The 19,790-nt window shown below is 38.0% G+C and overlaps 1 protein-coding gene across 1 annotated transcript in view; it reads left to right on the top strand.

The window, feature by feature from the left end:
- Positions 1-19,790, top strand: part of LOC118941052 (ephrin type-A receptor 6-like) — a 61,133-nt gene that overhangs the window by 38,995 nt on the left and 2,348 nt on the right. Inside the window, exon 11 of the mRNA XM_036951391.1 lies at positions 5,989-6,138. Within this exon, the coding sequence (XP_036807286.1) occupies positions 5,989-6,138 (150 nt within the window). The remainder of the gene's footprint in view (positions 1-5,988; positions 6,139-19,790) is intronic.

Raw genomic sequence — 19,790 nt, 5'->3', positions numbered from 1 at the left:
GTCGGAGTATATGTTCACGAAGGTAGCTGGAAAACCTGTGTGTCTTCTGTGTGGAGAAAGTGTGGCGGTACTGAAAGAGTATAATCTGAGACGACATTATGAAACGAAACACGCGGACAAAAACAAGAATATGGACATGGAACAAAGGCTACAAAAGGCAGAGGAATTAAAACGAGGCCTCAAATCTCGACAGGCTCTGTTCAAAAAAGCCAAATCACAAGGCCAGGCTGCTGTCAAGGCCAGTTTTATTTTGGCAGAAGAGATCGCTAAATCAGCCCGGCCATTTACGGAGGGGGATTTCATCAAAAACTGCATGATTAAAGTTTGTGACGAAGTTTGCCCAGAAAAAAGGCAACTCTTTTTAAATGTGAGTCTGAGCAGAAACACCATTGCCGAGAGAGTAGACCAGTTGTCCATCAATCTAAAAGAGCAGCTTGTGAAAAAGGGAAAAGATTTTATTGCATATTCCTTGGCTGTGGATGAGAGCACCGACATTTCTGACATTGCCCAGTTGTCAATTTTCATCCGCGGAGTGGACTCCAACCTAAGCGCGACAGAGGAGTTTTTGGCTTTACGTCCTATGCATGGCACAACTACGGGGCATGATTTGTATGAAGAGGTGTCAAGATGTGTAAATGAGATGGAGCTGCCTTGGGAAAAACTCGTGGGTTTGACAACCGACGGAGCACCTGCGATGTGTGGACACAGGAGCGGACTGGTGGCGAAGATACGGGAAAAGATGCAAGAGGAAAACGCGACAGGTGAGCTGACAGCTTATCATTGTATCATACACCAGGAAGCGTTGTGCGGTAAAGCCTTGAAAATGGAGCATGTAATGAGCATCATCACGCGCACAGTTAACTTTTTCAGAGCCAAAGGTTTGAATCACCGCCAGTTCAAGGCATTTCTGACGGAGTTAGAAACGGAGCATGGTGATTTGCCTTATCACACAGAGGTGCGATGGCTAAGCCAGGGAAAGGTGCTTCAAAGATGTTTCGAGCTTCGTGAGGAGATTTGTCTGTTCTTGGACAGCAAAGGGAAAGACACAACACAACTCCGAGACGAAATGTTTCTGTGTGAAATGGCTTTTCTGTGTGACATTACGAGTCATCTGAATGCAATAAACTTGCAGCTGCAGGGTCGGGATCGTGTCATCTCTGATATGTACAGTACAGTGAAGGCATTTAAAACCAAACTGACTCTGTGGGAGACGCAGATGCGGAAAGAAAATTTGAGCCACTTTCCCAGCTGCCAGACCATGAAAGAGAAGCTCTCTACCAGTGCGTTCCCGAGCACACAGTTGGCTGATAAAATAGGTATGCTTGCCGCTGACTTTCGACGCCGATTTGCTGACTTTGAAGCACAAAAAAGCAGGTTGGAACTGCTCGGTAACCCATTTGCTGTTGACGTGGAAAGCTCACCACCAAACCTCCAAATGGAGTTGATTGACCTCCAATGCAATGATGCACTGAGGGCAAAATATGCGGCAGTGGGTGCTGCGGAGTTCGCCCGTTTCCTCCCCGGCACAATGCCCCAGCTGCGCATCCAGGCTGCTCAAACGTTGTCTATGTTTGGCAGCACATACCTGTGTGAACAACTGTTTTCTTTGATGAACCTGAACAAAACATCACACAGAAGTCGACTTACTGCTGAACACCTCCACTCAATTCTGAGGATTTCTTCAGCTCAGAGCCTTACCCCGAACATTGATGAACTTGTGGAAAAGATGGGACACCACCAAGTATCACCCTCAACCTCAAACAAGTGAACATTACTGTGCAATCACATATTTAGAGTTTTTACTCAGTTCAAGTTTAAAAGTTAAAATTTAATATTTGTTTTCACTGCATGTTACTTCTCCTTAAACAAAGTGTTGTTTTTGATTAATAGATTTTTGCACTTTATTTTTTTGTATTTCAATCCAATTATATTTTAAAAATATTTCAGTTGAGTGGATGATAGAAAATTGCTATTATTGTTTTTTCTTTGAAGTAAATTTAGCCCACTTTTGCTAAAATAGAAAATATAGTCTACTTTCTTTCATTTAATGTTCATGTTATGGGGATATTTATATAAAGGAAATTTGTCTTTTGTGTCTGTTGAAAATTAAAGATTACTGACAGAGCCATAAGAAAATATTGCTTTATTTATCTGATCATATTGTAATATATTTGTTAGGTTTTCAGTAGGTTCAATTAGGTTCACTAGACTATATGCGTCATTTAAAAATTTTTCAATGAACATTCGAACAGTCCGGCCCTCGTCTTGTAGCTGATTTTTTTATTTGGCCCTCCGTCCATTTGACTTTGACACCCCTGGTCTAGATAGAGGAGTAGAATACAGTACATAGTCTAGTTAGAGGAGTAGAATACAGTACATAGTCTAGTTAGAGGAGCAGAATACAGTACATAGTCTAGATAGAGGAGCAGAATACAGTACATAGTCTAGATAGAGGAGTAGAATACAGTACATAGTCTAGTTAGAGGAGCAGAACGGGAGCAGAATACAGTACATAGTCTAAATAGAGGAGTAGAATACAGTACATAGTCTAGATAGAGGAGCAGAATACAGTACATAGTCTAGTTATAGGAGTAGAATACAGTACATAGTCTAGATAGAGGAGTAGAACGGGAGCAGAATACAGTACATAGTCTAGATAGAGGAGTAGAATACAGTACATAGTCTAGATAGAGGAGTAGAACGGGAGCAGAATACAGTACATAGTCTAAATAGAGGAGTAGAATACAGTACATAGTCTAGATAGAGGAGCAGAACAGGAGTCGAATACAGTACATAGTCTAGTTATAGGAGCAGAATACAGTGCATAGTCTAGATAGAGGAGCAGAATACAGTACATAGTCTAGATAGAGGAGTAGAATACAGTACATAGTCTAGATAGAGGAGCAGAACAGGAGTCGAATACAGTACATAGTCTAGTTATAGGAGCAGAATACAGTACATAGTCTAGATAGAGGAGTAGAATACAGTACATAGTCTAGATAGAGGAGTAGAATACAGTACATAGTCTAGTTAGAGGAGCAGCAGAATACAGTACATAGTCTAGATAGAGGAGCAGAATACAGTACATAGTCTAGATAGAGGAGTAGAATACAGTACATAGTCTAGATAGAGGAGTAGAATACAGTACATAGTCTAGATAGAGGAGTAGAATACAGTACATAGTCTAGTTATAGGAGTAGAATACAGTACATAGTCTAGATAGAGGAGCAGAATACAGTACATAGTCTAGATAGAGGAGCAGAATACAGTACATAGTCTAGATAGAGGAGCAGAACAGGAGTCGAATACAGTACATAGTCTAGTTATAGGAGCAGAATACAGTACATAGTCTAGATAGAGGAGTAGAATACAGTACATAGTCTAGTTATAGGAGTAGAATACAGTACATAGTCTAGATAGAGGAGCAGAATACAGTACATAGTCTAGATAGAGGAGTAGAATACAGTACATAGTCTAGATAGAGGAGTAGAATACAGTACATAGTCTAGTTATAGGAGTAGAATACAGTACATAGTCTAGATAGAGGAGCAGAATACAGTACATAGTCTAGATAGAGGAGTAGAATACAGTACATAGTCTAGATAGAGGAGCAGAACAGGAGTCGAATACAGTACATAGTCTAGATAGAGGAGTAGAATACAGTACATAGTCTAGTTAGGGGAGTAGAATACAGTACATAGTCTAGTTAGTGGAGTAGAATACAGTACATAGCCTAGATAGAGGAGCAGCATACAGTACATAGTCTAGTTAGAGGAGTAGAATACAGTATATAGGCAGTATAATTGTTTGAAACCTTGAGACATTTAACTTCAGTTCAATTAATAATCAGTCTAGCTTCGAGGTAGCCTGGCCAATATCCATCCGTAGAAACTTAGAGACCGTTATTATATACAGACTTCCTCATAGTATTATTTCTCACCAGCATTTCATATCAACTTTCTTTCATTGTCCAGAAGCCAAAGGCACAATCCTGGTCATATTATCAACACATCCTGGTCATATTATCAACCCATCCTGGTCGTATTATCAACCAATCCTGGTTATATTATCAACCCATCGTGGTTAAATTATCAACCCATCCTGGTCATATTATCAACCCATCCTGGTTGCATTATCAACCAATCCTGGTCGCATTATCAACCCATCCTGGTCTTATTATCAACCCATCCTGGTCGTATTATCAACCCATCCTGGTTATATTATCAACCCATTCTGGTCATATTATCAACCCATCCTGGTTATATTATCAACCCATCCTGGTTATAGTATCAACCCATCCTGGTCATATTATCAACCCATATTATCAACCCATCCTGGTTATTGTATCAACCCATCCTGGTTATATTATCAACCCATATTATCAACCAATCCTGGTTATAGTATCAACCCATCCTGGTTATATTATCAACCCATCCTGGTCCCATTATCAACCCATATTATCAACCCATCCTGGTTATATTATCAACCCATCCTGGTCATATTATCAACCCATATTATCAACCCATCCTGGTTATAGTATCAACCCATCCTGGTTATATTATCAACCCATATTATCAACCCATCCTGGTTATATTATCAACCCATCCTGGTCCCATTATCAACCCATATTATCAACCCATCCTGGTTATATTATCAACCCATCCTGGTCATATTGTCAACCCATCCTGGTTATAGTATCAACCCATCCTGGTTATATTATCAACCCATATTATCAACCCATCCTGGTCATATTATCATCCCATCCTGGTCATATTATCAACCCATCCTGGTCATATTATCAACCCATCCTGGTTATAGTATCAACCCATCCTGGTCGTATTATCAACCCATCCTGGTTATATTATCAACACATCCTGGTTATATTATCAACCCATCCTGGTCATATTATCAACCTGGTCGCATTATCAACCCATATTATCAACCCATCCTGGTTATATTATCAACCCATCCTGGTTATATTATCAACCCATATTATCAAACCATCCTGGTTATATTATCAACCCATCCTGGTCATATTATCAACCCATCCTGGTCATATTATCAACCCATCCTGGTCATATTATCAACCCATCCTGGTCATATTATCAACCCATCCTGGTCATATTATCAACCCATCCTGGTTATATTATCAACCCATCCTGGTCATATTATCAACCCATCCTGGTTATATTATCAACACATCCTGGTTATATTATAAACCCATATTATCAACCCATCCTGGTCGTATTATCAACCCATCCTGGTTATATTATCAACTCATCCTGGTTATATTATCAGCCATTCCTGGTTATATTATCAACCCATCCTGGTCGTGTTATCAACCCATCCTGGTTATATTATCAACCCATCCTGGTCATATTATCAACCCATCTTGGTTATATTATCAACCCATCCTGGTCATATTATCAACCCATCCTGGTCATATTATCAACCCATCCTGGTTATATTATCAACCCATCCTGGTCATATTATCAACCCATCCTGGTAATATTATCAACCCATCCTGGTCATAGTATCAATCCATATTATCAACCCATCCTGGTTATATTATCAACCCATCCTGGTCATAGTATCAACCCATATTATCAGCCCATCCTGGTCATATTATCAACCCATCCTGGTCGTATTATAAACCCATCCTGGTCATATTATCAACAAATCCTGGTTATAGTATCAACCCATCCTGGTCAAAATATCAACCCATCCTGGTCGTATTATCAACCCTAAGCATTTGAATGGCCTGTTAGCAGCTAGTAACCTAAGCATTTGGCTGGCCTGTTAGCAGCTAGTAACCTACGCATTTGGCTGGCCTATTAGCAGCTAGTAACCTAAGCATTTGGCTGGCCTGTTAGCAGCTAGTAACCTACGCATTTGGCTGGCCTATTAGCAGCTAGTAACCTCAGCGTTTGGCACCACCAGCTCCGTCTCTCATATCTCCCATTTCTCTTCCTCTCTGTATCGACTCAGTTTTCCAGAATCACTGGAGGACGTGCCGGACTACCCTCTGTTCATCTCCATCGGTGATTGGCTGGACTCCATCAAGATGAGCCAATACAAGAACCAGTTCCTGGCAGCAGGGTTCACCACCCTGGACTCTGTCTCCACCATGAGTATAGAGTGAGTGGATCAGGAGATGCCGTCTGCTTCCCAAATAGCAGCCTATTCCCTGTATTCTGACCAGAGATTATTTATTTAATCAATATAACTTCAATCTACTGTGTATTATTGAGTTCATCTTATTTTTACAATACAAAGCACCCGCATACAAACTAACCTCACCAACATCCACAACATCATCATGCACAGACCCTCACCAACATCCACAACATCCCCCTGCCCTGCCCAGACCCTCACCAACATCACCCTGCCCAGACCCTCACCAACATCACCCTGCCCAGACCCTCACCAACATCACCCTGCCCAGACCCTCACCAACATCACCCTGCCCAGACCCTCACCAACATCATCATGCCCAGACCCTCACCAACATCCACAACATCCCCCTGCCCTGCCCAGACCCTCACCAACATCACCCTGCCCAGACCCTCACCAACATCTATGACATTTCAAATGTTGTACCCAGACGTAGATAATCAATATGCTTTCTATAGTTACATTGTTAGGGTAAGATAACCAAAAGTGGACACACTCTAATCAGTTTCTAGAGCTCAATTTCCCAGATTTTGTAGACTAGTTTAATAGTGCTTAAAACCTCATTTTCATCAAATTATCCATTTAAGATACCAACCCAAATCTACGAATGGGTGGTTTAAATTGTATCTAATTATATTCTCAGCATTACTTTATCAAATATCTAGTAACTGATTATACACACATACAATTGATCATAATTTCAAATAATTCACAGAATCCATATAAAACGTAAGAAATCTTAGGTACTCACACAGAACTTTAAGGATCACCCACACAGGATTGGTCAGATGTTCACACAGAACTTTAAGGATCACCCACACAGAACTGGTCAGACGTGCACACAGAACTTTAAGGATCACCCACACAGGATTGGTCAGATGTTCACACAGAACTTTAAGGATCACCCACACAGAACTGGTCAGACGTGCACACAGAACTTTAAGGATCACCCACACAGGATTGGTCAGATGTTCACACAGAACTTTAAGGATCACCCACACAGAACTGGTCAGACGTGCACACAGAACTTTAAGGATCACCCACACAGGATTGGTCAGATGTTCACACAGAACTTTAAGGATCACCCACACAGGATTGGTCAGATGTTCACACAGAACTGGTCAGATGTTCACACAGAACTTTAAGGATCACCCACACAGGATTTGTCAGATGTTCACACAGAACTTTAAGGATCACCCACACAGAACTGGTCAGACGTGCACACAGAACTTTAAGGATCACCCACACAGGATTGGTCAGATGTTCACACAGAACTGGTCAGATGTTCACACAGAACTTTAAGGATTCAACCCACACAGAACTGGTCAGATGTTCACACAGAACTTTAAGGATTCAACCCACACAGGATTGGTCAGATGTTCACACAGAACTTTAAGGATTCAACCCACACAGGATTGGTCAGATGTTCACACAGAACTGGTCAGATGTTCACACAGAACTGGTCAGACGTTCACACAGAACATCAGAACATCCTTGAAAGGTTACTCACACAGAGTCAACCTACCCCGCTCACACAGAACAGTCCGACAACTATTACCTAGTGATCCCATAACAAAATACTCACACAGAGTAACCCAGGGCATACCTGGCTAGCACATTTAAAATAATTGGAATTCACCACTGAGGGTCTGAGGGTCACTTAGACAATCACACAGACACACAGAGTGAGGTCCTTCTTCCAATAGGGCTTCACCAAGTGCCATGTTTCACACAGAACACACAGTCAGTCCCCTGGCCCCTCACCCCTACAGACCGCACCAATCCCCACTGTGATCAATTCAGTGTCAGGACAGCTCTTGGTCACTCGCAACCGGACAGTGGCAGAGTATCTTTTGAGTCCACAAACTCTCAGATTACTCTCCTCTGACTCGGCCCTGCTTACGCCGCCAAGGTGCCTTCCTTACAAAGGAATTCACGCTCAGAGTATACGTAACAGGCATATTTAAACAACATAGACTTCAAATCTGTGTGTGGTTCGCTCACCTTTTTCTTAAGAAAAACTCAGTTCGAGATGTGTTATCCACTCGGCTTGCTTCCTCTCAGATCAAAGGTTGGTCCATCTGCTTCGTTCCCGAAGTGTGGTTTCCCTAAGATCCCGAGTTTGAGGGATCTCTCGTGCACAATTTATTTACCTAGATCGTCAGGAACGGTCACCAAGTGAAGATTAATTATCCCTTCCTCGTTGCCAAATGTCATGGAAATTTCCTGTATTACCAAATCATGAGAGAGCAAACCACACACAAGTCAGAGTTATCATAAAGTCCATCTTTAATTATATGAGCTTCACCATAGCCCTGTTTGACTCTCAGATCAATTCAGTGTCTATAAATGAATTCTCTGAGAGTGCTTACACATTGGCAACTGAGATCCTTTATAGCAAAGACACATAGCCAGACAGCATTGGCTATAAATTATTGTTCAGTTTGGTCTCCTAAACTAAGTTCCTATCTCGTTCTTGGTACCACTTAGGACCAAAAACATTACCTCATCCAATGGCATATATCAAATACCATCCCTCCTGGACAAGATCACAGAGAGACAGTGAGCCTCTCAGGTCATATATAGTAAATCAAGATAAGGGCAACCTCAGAGGGGACATGTAATAGTTAGACACATTCACATAAGAAGACAAGCCTGACCTCTCCCCAATGGGAAAATGAACTTTTCCCACATAAGCATATTTAGAAAATGAATAAAACATCTTATTTATAAATGTTACCTAAAGGATTCTGATTCTGCTACCACACGCGTTTAGGAACCAAACTTCAGTTATTAAGTTAATCTAGCTGATGTACTATATCTCCTCGAAACAGTTAACCTAACTCATATAGTGTCTGTATCTCCTCTAAACAGTTAACCTAACTCATATAGTGTCTGTATCCTCTCTAAACAGTTAACCTAACTCATATAGTGTCTGTATCTCCTCTAAACAGTTAACCTAACTCATATAGTGTCTGTATCCTCTCTAAACAGTTAACCTAACTCATATAGTGTCTGTATCCTCTCTAAACAGTTGACCTAACTCATATAGTGTCTGTATCCTCTCTAAACAGTTAACCTAACTCATATAGTGTCTGTATCTCCTCTAAACAGTTAACCTAACTCATATAGTGTCTGTATCCTCTCTAAACAGTTAACCTAACTCATATAGTGTCTGTATCCTCTCTAAACAGTTAACCTAACTCATATAGTGTCTGTATCCTCTCTAAACAGTTAACCTAACTCATATAGTGTCCGTATCTCCTCTAAACAGTTAACCTAACTCATATAGTGTCTGTATCTCCTCTAAACAGTTAACCTAACTCATATAGTGTCTGTATCCTCTCTAAACAGTTAACCTAACTCATATAGTGTCTGTATCCTCTCTAAACAGTTAACCTAACTCATATAGTGTCTGTATCTCCTCGAAACAGTTAACCTAACTCATATAGTGTCTGTATCCTCTCTAAACAGTTAACCTAACTCATATAGTGTCTGTATCCTCTCTAAACAGTTAACCTAACTCATATAGTGTCTGTATCCTCTCTAAACAGTTAACCTAACTCATATAGTGTCCGTATCTCCTCTAAACAGTTAACCTAACTCATATAGTGTCTGTATCTCCTCTAAACAGTTAACCTAACTCATATAGTGTCTGTATCCTCTCTAAACAGTTAACCTAACTCATATAGTGTCTGTATCCTCTCTAAACAGTTAACCTAACTCATATAGTGTCTGTATCCTCTCTAAACAGTTAACCTAACTCATATAGTGTCTGTATCCTCTCTAAACAGTTAACCTAACTCATATAGTGTCCGTATCTCCTCTAAACAGTTAACCTAACTCATATAGTGTCTGTATCTCCTCTAAACAGTTAACCTAACTCATATAGTGTCTGTATCCTCTCTAAACAGTTAACCTAACTCATATAGTGTCTGTATCCTCTCTAAACAGTTAACCTAACTCATATAGTGTGTGTATCCTCTCTAAACAGTTAACCTAACTCATATAGTGTCTGTATCCTAAACAGTTAACCTAACTCACATAGTGTCTGTATCCTCTCTAAACAGTTAACCTAACTCATATAGTGTCTGTATCCTCTCTAAACAGTTAACCTAACTCATATAGTGTCTGTATCCTCTCTAAACAGTTAACCTAACTCATATAGTGTCTGTATCCTCTCTAAACAGTTAACCTAACTCATATAGTGTCTGTATCCTCTCTAAACAGTTAACCTAACTCATATAGTGTCTGTATCCTCTCTAAACAGTTAACCTAACTCATATAGTGTCTGTATCCTCTCTAAACAGTTAACCTAACTCATATAGTGTCTGTATCCTCTCTAAACAGTTAACCTAACTCATATAGTGTCTGTATCCTCTCTGAACAGTTAGCCTACCTCATATAGTGTCTGTATCCTCTCTAAACAGTTAACCTAACTCATATAGTGTCTGTATCCTTTCTAAACAGTTAACCTAACTCATATAGTGTCTGTATCCTCTCTAAACAGTTAACCTAACTCATATAGTGTCTGTATCCTCTCTAAACAGTTAACCTAACTCATATAGTGTCTGTATCTCCTCTAAACAGTTAACCTAACTCATATAGTGTCTGTATCCTCTCTAAACAGTTAACCTAACTCATATAGTGTCTGTATCCTCTCTAAACAGTTAACCTAACTCATATAGTGTCTGTATCCTCTCTAAACAGTTAACCTAACTCATATAGTGTCTGTATCCTCTCTAAACAGTTAACCTAACTCATATAGTGTCCGTATCTCCTCTAAACAGTTAACCTAACTCATATAGTGTCTGTATCTCCTCTAAACAGTTAACCTAACTCATATAGTGTCTGTATCCTCTCTAAACAGTTAACCTAACTCATATAGTGTCTGTATCCTCTCTAAACAGTTAACCTAACTCATATAGTGTCTGTATCTCCTCGAAACAGTTAACCTAACTCATATAGTGTCTGTATCCTCTCTAAACAGTTAACCTAACTCATATAGTGTCTGTATCCTCTCTAAACAGTTAACCTAACTCATATAGTGTCTGTATCCTCTCTAAACAGTTAACCTAACTCATATAGTGTCCGTATCTCCTCTAAACAGTTAACCTAACTCATATAGTGTCTGTATCTCCTCTAAACAGTTAACCTAACTCATATAGTGTCTGTATCCTCTCTAAACAGTTAACCTAACTCATATAGTGTCTGTATCCTCTCTAAACAGTTAACCTAACTCATATAGTGTCTGTATCCTCTCTAAACAGTTAACCTAACTCATATAGTGTCTGTATCCTCTCTAAACAGTTAACCTAACTCATATAGTGTCCGTATCTCCTCTAAACAGTTAACCTAACTCATATAGTGTCTGTATCTCCTCTAAACAGTTAACCTAACTCATATAGTGTCTGTATCCTCTCTAAACAGTTAACCTAACTCATATAGTGTCTGTATCCTCTCTAAACAGTTAACCTAACTCATATAGTGTCTGTATCTCCTCTAAACAGTTAACCTAACTCATATAGTGTCTGTATCCTCTCTAAACAGTTAACCTAACTCATATAGTGTCTGTATCCTCTCTAAACAGTTAACCTAACTCATATAGTGTCTGTATCCTCTCTAAACAGTTAACCTAACTCATATAGTGTCTGTATCCTAAACAGTTAACCTAACTCATATAGTGTCTGTATCCTCTCTAAACAGTTAACCTAACTCATATAGTGTCTGTATCCTCTCTAAACAGTTAACCTAACTCATATAGTGTCTGTATCCTCTCTAAACAGTTAACCTAACTCATATAGTGTCTGTATCTCCTCTAAACAGTTAACCTAACTCATATAGTGTCTGTATCCTCTCTAAACAGTTAACCTAACTCATATAGTGTCTGTATCCTCTCTAAACAGTTAACCTAACTCATATAGTGTGTGTATCCTCTCTAAACAGTTAACCTAACTCATATAGTGTCTGTATCCTAAACAGTTAACCTAACTCACATAGTGTCTGTATCCTCTCTAAACAGTTAACCTAACTCATATAGTGTCTGTATCCTCTCTAAACAGTTAACCTAACTCATATAGTGTCTGTATCCTCTCTAAACAGTTAACCTAACTCATATAGTGTCTGTATCCTCTCTAAACAGTTAACCTAACTCATATAGTGTCTGTATCCTCTCTAAACAGTTAACCTAACTCATATAGTGTCTGTATCCTCTCTAAACAGTTAACCTAACTCATATAGTGTCTGTATCCTCTCTAAACAGTTAACCTAACTCATATAGTGTCTGTATCCTCTCTAAACAGTTAACCTAACTCATATAGTGTCTGTATCCTCTCTGAACAGTTAGCCTACCTCATATAGTGTCTGTATCCTCTCTAAACAGTTAACCTAACTCATATAGTGTCTGTATCCTCTCTAAACAGTTAACCTAACTCATATAGTGTCTGTATCCTCTCTAAACAGTTAACCTAACTCATATAGTGTCTGTATCCTCTCTAAACAGTTAACCTAACTCATATAGTGTCTGTATCTCCTCTAAACAGTTAACCTAACTCATATAGTGTCTGTATCCTCTCTAAACAGTTAACCTAACTCATATAGTGTCTGTATCCTCTCTGAACAGTTAACCTAACTCATATAGTGTCTGTATCCTCTCTAAACAGTTAACCTAACTCATATAGTGTCTGTATCCTCTCTAAACAGTTAACCTAACTCATATAGTGTCTGTATCTCCTCTAAACAGTTAACCTAACTCATATAGTGTCTGTATCTCCTCTAAACAGTGAACCTAACTCATATAGTGTCTGTATCCTCTCTAAACAGTTAACCTAACTCATATAGTGTCTGTATCCTCTCTAAACAGTTCACCTAACTCATATAGTGTCTGTATCTCCTCTAAACAGTTAACCTAACTCATATAGTGTCTGTATCCTCTCTAAACAGTTAACCTAACTCATATAGTGTCTGTATCCTCTCTAAACAGTTAACCTAACTCATATAGTGTCTGTATCCTAAACAATTAACCTAACTCATATAGTGTCTGTATCCTAAACAGTTAACCTAACTCATATAGTGTCTGTATCCTCTCTAAACAGTTAACCTAACTCATATAGTGTCTGTATCCTCTCTAAACAGTTAACCTAACTCATATAGTGTCTGTATCTCCTCTAAACAGTTAACCTAACTCATATAGTGTCTGTATCCTCTCTAAACAGTTAACCTAACTCATATAGTGTCTGTATCCTCTCTAAACAGTTAACCTAACTCATATAGTGTCTGTATCCTAAACAGTTAACCTAACTCATATAGTGTCTGTATCCTCTCTAAACAGTTAACCTAACTCATATAGTGTCTGTATCCTCTCTGAACAGTTAACCTACCTCATATAGTGTCTGTATCCTCTCTAAACAGTTAACCTAACTCATATAGTGTCTGTATCCTCTCTAAACAGTTAACCTAACTCATATAGTGTCTGTATCCTCTCTAAACAGTTAACCTAACTCATATAGTGTCTGTATCTCCTCTAAACAGTTAACCTAACTCATATAGTGTCTGTATCTCCTCTAAACAGTTAACCTAACTCATATAGTGTCTGTATCCTCTCTAAACAGTTAACCTAACTCATATAGTGTCTGTATCCTCTCTGAACAGTTAACCTAACTCATATAGTGGCTGTATCCTCTCTAAACAGTTAACCTAACTCATATAGTGTCTGTATCCTCTCTAAACAGTTAACCTAACTCATATAGTGTCTGTATCTCCTCTAAACAGTTAACCTAACTCATATAGTGTCTGTATCTCCTCTAAACAGTGAACCTAACTCATATAGTGTCTGTATCCTCTCTAAACAGTTAACCTAACTCATATAGTGTCTGTATCCTCTCTAAACAGTTCACCTAACTCATATAGTGTCTGTATCTCCTCTAAACAGTTAACCTAACTCATATAGTGTCTGTATCCTCTCTAAACAGTTAACCTAACTCATATAGTGTCTGTATCCTCTCTAAACAGTTAACCTAACTCATATAGTGTCTGTATCCTAAACAATTAACCTAACTCATATAGTGTCTGTATCCTAAACAGTTAACCTAACTCATATAGTGTCTGTATCCTCTCTAAACAGTTAACCTAACTCATATAGTGTCTGTATCCTCTCTAAACAGTTAACCTAACTCATATAGTGTCTGTATCTCCTCTAAACAGTTAACCTAACTCATATAGTGTCTGTATCCTCTCTAAACAGTTAACCTAACTCATATAGTGTCTGTATCCTCTCTAAACAGTTAACCTAACTCATATAGTGTCTGTATCCTAAACAGTTAACCTAACTCATATAGTGTCTGTATCCTCTCTAAACAGTTAACCTAACTCATATAGTGTCTGTATCCTCTCTAAACAGTTAACCTAACTCATATAGTGTCTGTATCCTAAACAGTTAACCTAACTCATATAGTGTCTGTATCCTCTCTAAACAGTTAACCTAACTCATATAGTGTCTGTATCCTCTCTGAACAGTTAACCTACCTCATATAGTGTCTGTATCCTCTCTAAACAGTTAACCTAACTCATATAGTGTCTGTATCCTCTCTAAACAGTTAACCTAACTCATATAGTGTCTGTATCCTCTCTAAACAGTTAACCTAACTCATATAGTGTCTGTATCCTCTCTAAACAGTTAACCTAACTCATATAGTGTCTGTATCTCCTCTAAACAGTTAACCTAACTCATATAGTGTCTGTATCCTCTCTAAACAGTTAACCTAACTCATATAGTGTCTGTATCCTCTCTGAACAGTTAACCTAACTCATATAGTGGCTGTATCCTCTCTAAACAGTTAACCTAACTCATATAGTGTCTGTATCCTCTCTAAACAGTTAACCTAACTCATATAGTGTCTGTATCTCCTCTAAACAGTTAACCTAACTCATATAGTGTCTGTATCTCCTCTAAACAGTGAACCTAACTCATATAGTGTCTGTATCCTCTCTAAACAGTTAACCTAACTCATATAGTGTCTGTATCCTCTCTAAACAGTTCACCTAACTCATATAGTGTCTGTATCTCCTCTAAACAGTTAACCTAACTCATATAGTGTCTGTATCCTCTCTAAACAGTTAACCTAAGTCATATAGTGTCTGTATCCTCTCTAAACAGTTAACCTAACTCATATAGTGTCTGTATCCTAAACAATTAACCTAACTCATATAGTGTCTGTATCCTAAACAGTTAACCTAACTCATATAGTGTCTGTATCCTCTCTAAACAGTTAACCTAACTCATATAGTGTCTGTATCCTCTCTAAACAGTTAACCTAACTCATATAGTGTCTGTATCTCCTCTAAACAGTTAACCTAACTCATATAGTGTCTGTATCCTCTCTAAACAGTTAACCTAACTCATATAGTGTCTGTATCCTCTCTAAACAGTTAACCTAACTCATATAGTGTCTGTATCCTAAACAGTTAACCTAACTCATATAGTGTCTGTATCCTCTCTAAACAGTTAACCTAACTCATATAGTGTCTGTATCCTCTCTAAACAGTTAACCTAACTCATATAGTGTCTGTATCCTAAACAATTAACCTAACTCATATAGTGTCTGTATCCTAAACAGTTAACCTAACTCATATAGTGTCTGTATCCTCTCTAAACAGTTAACCTAACTCATATAGTGTCTGTATCCTCTCTAAACAGTTAACCTAACTCATATAGTGTCTGTATCTCCTCTAAACAGTTAACCTAACTCATATAGTGTCTGTATCCTCTCTAAACAGTTAACCTAACTCATATAGTGTCTGTATCCTCTCTAAACAGTTAACCTAACTCATATAGTGTCTGTATCCTAAACAGTTAACCTAACTCATATAGTGTCTGTATCCTCTCTAAACAGTTAACCTAACTCATATAGTGTCTGTATCCTCTCTGAACAGTTAACCTACCTCATATAGTGTCTGTATCCTCTCTAAACAGTTAACCTAACTCATATAGTGTCTGTATCCTCTCTAAACAGTTAACCTAACTCATATAGTGTCTGTATCCTCTCTAAACAGTTAACCTAACTCATATAGTGTCTGTATCTCCTCTAAACAGTTAACCTAACTCATATAGTGTCTGTATCTCCTCTAAACAGTTAACCTAACTCATATAGTGTCTGTATCCTCTCTAAACAGTTAACCTAACTCATATAGTGTCTGTATCCTCTCTGAACAGTTAACCTAACTCATATAGTGGCTGTATCCTCTCTAAACAGTTAACCTAACTCATATAGTGTCTGTATCCTCTCTAAACAGTTAACCTAACTCATATAGTGTCTGTATCTCCTCTAAACAGTTAACCTAACTCATATAGTGTCTGTATCTCCTCTAAACAGTGAACCTAACTCATATAGTGTCTGTATCCTCTCTAAACAGTTAACCTAACTCATATAGTGTCTGTATCCTCTCTAAACAGTTCACCTAACTCATATAGTGTCTGTATCTCCTCTAAACAGTTAACCTAACTCATATAGTGTCTGTATCCTCTCTAAACAGTTAACCTAACTCATATAGTGTCTGTATCCTCTCTAAACAGTTAACCTAACTCATATAGTGTCTGTATCCTAAACAATTAACCTAACTCATATAGTGTCTGTATCCTAAACAGTTAACCTAACTCATATAGTGTCTGTATCCTCTCTAAACAGTTAACCTAACTCATATAGTGTCTGTATCCTCTCTAAACAGTTAACCTAACTCATATAGTGTCTGTATCTCCTCTAAACAGTTAACCTAACTCATATAGTGTCTGTATCCTCTCTAAACAGTTAACCTAACTCATATAGTGTCTGTATCCTCTCTAAACAGTTAACCTAACTCATATAGTGTCTGTATCATAAACAGTTAACCTAACTCATATAGTGTCTGTATCCTCTCTAAACAGTTAACCTAACTCATATAGTGTCTGTATCCTCTCTAAACAGTTAACCTAACTCATATAGTGTCTGTATCCTAAACAGTTAACCTAACTCATATAGTGTCTGTATCCTCTCTAAACAGTTAACCTAACTCATATAGTGTCTGTATCCTCTCTGAACAGTTAACCTACCTCATATAGTGTCTGTATCCTCTCTAAACAGTTAACCTAACTCATATAGTGTCTGTATCCTCTCTAAACAGTTAACCTAACTCATATAGTGTCTGTATCCTCTCTAAACAGTTAACCTAACTCATATAGTGTCTGTATCCTCTCTAAACAGTTAACCTAACTCATATAGTGTCTGTATCTCCTCTAAACAGTTAACCTAACTCATATAGTGTCTGTATCCTCTCTAAACAGTTAACCTAACTCATATAGTGTCTGTATCCTCTCTGAACAGTTAACCTAACTCATATAGTGGCTGTATCCTCTCTAAACAGTTAACCTAACTCATATAGTGTCTGTATCCTCTCTAAACAGTTAACCTAACTCATATAGTGTCTGTATCTCCTCTAAACAGTTAACCTAACTCATATAGTGTCTGTATCTCCTCTAAACAGTGAACCTAACTCATATAGTGTCTGTATCCTCTCTAAACAGTTAACCTAACTCATATAGTGTCTGTATCCTCTCTAAACAGTTCACCTAACTCATATAGTGTCTGTATCTCCTCTAAACAGTTAACCTAACTCATATAGTGTCTGTATCCTCTCTAAACAGTTAACCTAAGTCATATAGTGTCTGTATCCTCTCTAAACAGTTAACCTAACTCATATAGTGTCTGTATCCTAAACAATTAACCTAACTCATATAGTGTCTGTATCCTAAACAGTTAACCTAACTCATATAGTGTCTGTATCCTCTCTAAACAGTTAACCTAACTCATATAGTGTCTGTATCCTCTCTAAACAGTTAACCTAACTCATATAGTGTCTGTATCTCCTCTAAACAGTTAACCTAACTCATATAGTGTCTGTATCCTCTCTAAACAGTTAACCTAACTCATATAGTGTCTGTATCCTCTCTAAACAGTTAACCTAACTCATATAGTGTCTGTATCCTAAACAGTTAACCTAACTCATATAGTGTCTGTATCCTCTCTAAACAGTTAACCTAACTCATATAGTGTCTGTATCCTCTCTAAACAGTTAACCTAACTCATATAGTGTCTGTATCTCCTCTAAACAGTTAACCTAACTCATATAGTGTCTGTATCCTCTCTAAACAGTTAACCTAACTCATATAGTGTCTGTATCCTCTCTAAACAGTTAACCTAACTCATATAGTGTCTGTATCCTCTCTAAACAGTTAACCTAACTCATATAGTGTCTGTATCTCCTCTAAACAGTTAACCTAACTCATATAGTGTCTGTATCCTCTCTAAACAGTTAACCTAACTCATATAGTGTCTGTATCCTCTCTAAACAGTTAACCTAACTCATATAATCTCTGTATCTCCTCTAAACAGTTAACCTAACTCATATAGTGTCTGTATCTCCTCTAAACAGTTAACCTAACTCATATAGTGTCTGTATCCTCTCTAAACAGTTAACCTAACTCATATAGTGTCTGTATCTCCTCTAAACAGTTAACCTAACTCATATAGTGTCTGTATCCTCTCTAAACAGTTAACCTAACTCATATAGTGTCTGTATCCTCTCTAAACAGTTAACCTAACTCATATAGTGTCTGTATCCTCTCTAAACAGTTAACCTAACTCATATAGTGTCTGTATCCTCTCTAAACAGTTAACCTAACTCATATAGTGTCTGTATCTCCTCGAAACAGTTAACCTAACTCATATAGTGTCTGTATCCTCTCTAAACAGTTAACCTAACTCATATAGTGTCTGTATCCTCTCTAAACAGTTAACCTAACTCATATAGTGTCTGTATCTCCTCTAAACAGTTAACCTAACTCATATAGTGTCTGTATCCTCTCTAAACAGTTAACCTAACTCATATAATCTCTGTATCTCCTCTAAACAGTTAACCTAACTCATATAGTGTCTGTATCTCCTCTAAACAGTTAACCTAACTCATATAGTGTCTGTATCCTCTCTAAACAGTTAACCTAACTCATATAGTGTCTGTATCCTCTCTAAACAGTTAACCTAACTCATATAATCTCTGTATCTCCTCTAAACAGTTAACCTAACTCATATAGTGTCTGTATCTCCTCTAAACTGTTAACCTAACTCATATAGTGTCTGTATCCTCTCTAAACAGTTAACATAACTCATATAGTGTCTGTATCCTAAACAGTTAACCTAACTCATATAGTGTCCGTATCTCCTCTAAACAGTTAACCTAACTCATATAGTGTCTGTATCCTCTCTAAACAGTTAACCTAACTCATATAGTGTCTGTATCTTCTCTAAACAGTTAACCTAACTCATATAGTGTCTGTATCCTCTCTAAACAGTTAACCTAACTCATATAGTGTCTGTATCCTCTCTAAACAGTTAACCTAACTCATATAGTGTCTGTATCCTCTCTAAACAGTTAACCTAACTCATATAGTGTCTGTATCCTCTCTAAACAGTTAACCTAACTCATATAGTGTCTGTATCTCCTCTAAACAGTTAACCTAACTCATATAGTGTCTGTATCCTCTCTAAACAGTTAACCTAACTCATATAGTGTCTGTATCTCCTCTAAAC

Source organism: Oncorhynchus mykiss, chromosome 18, assembly GCF_013265735.2.
Source record: "Oncorhynchus mykiss isolate Arlee chromosome 18, USDA_OmykA_1.1, whole genome shotgun sequence".
NCBI classification, from domain to species: Eukaryota; Metazoa; Chordata; class Actinopteri; order Salmoniformes; family Salmonidae; genus Oncorhynchus; species Oncorhynchus mykiss.
This window is presented reverse-complemented; position numbering and strand designations above follow the sequence as displayed.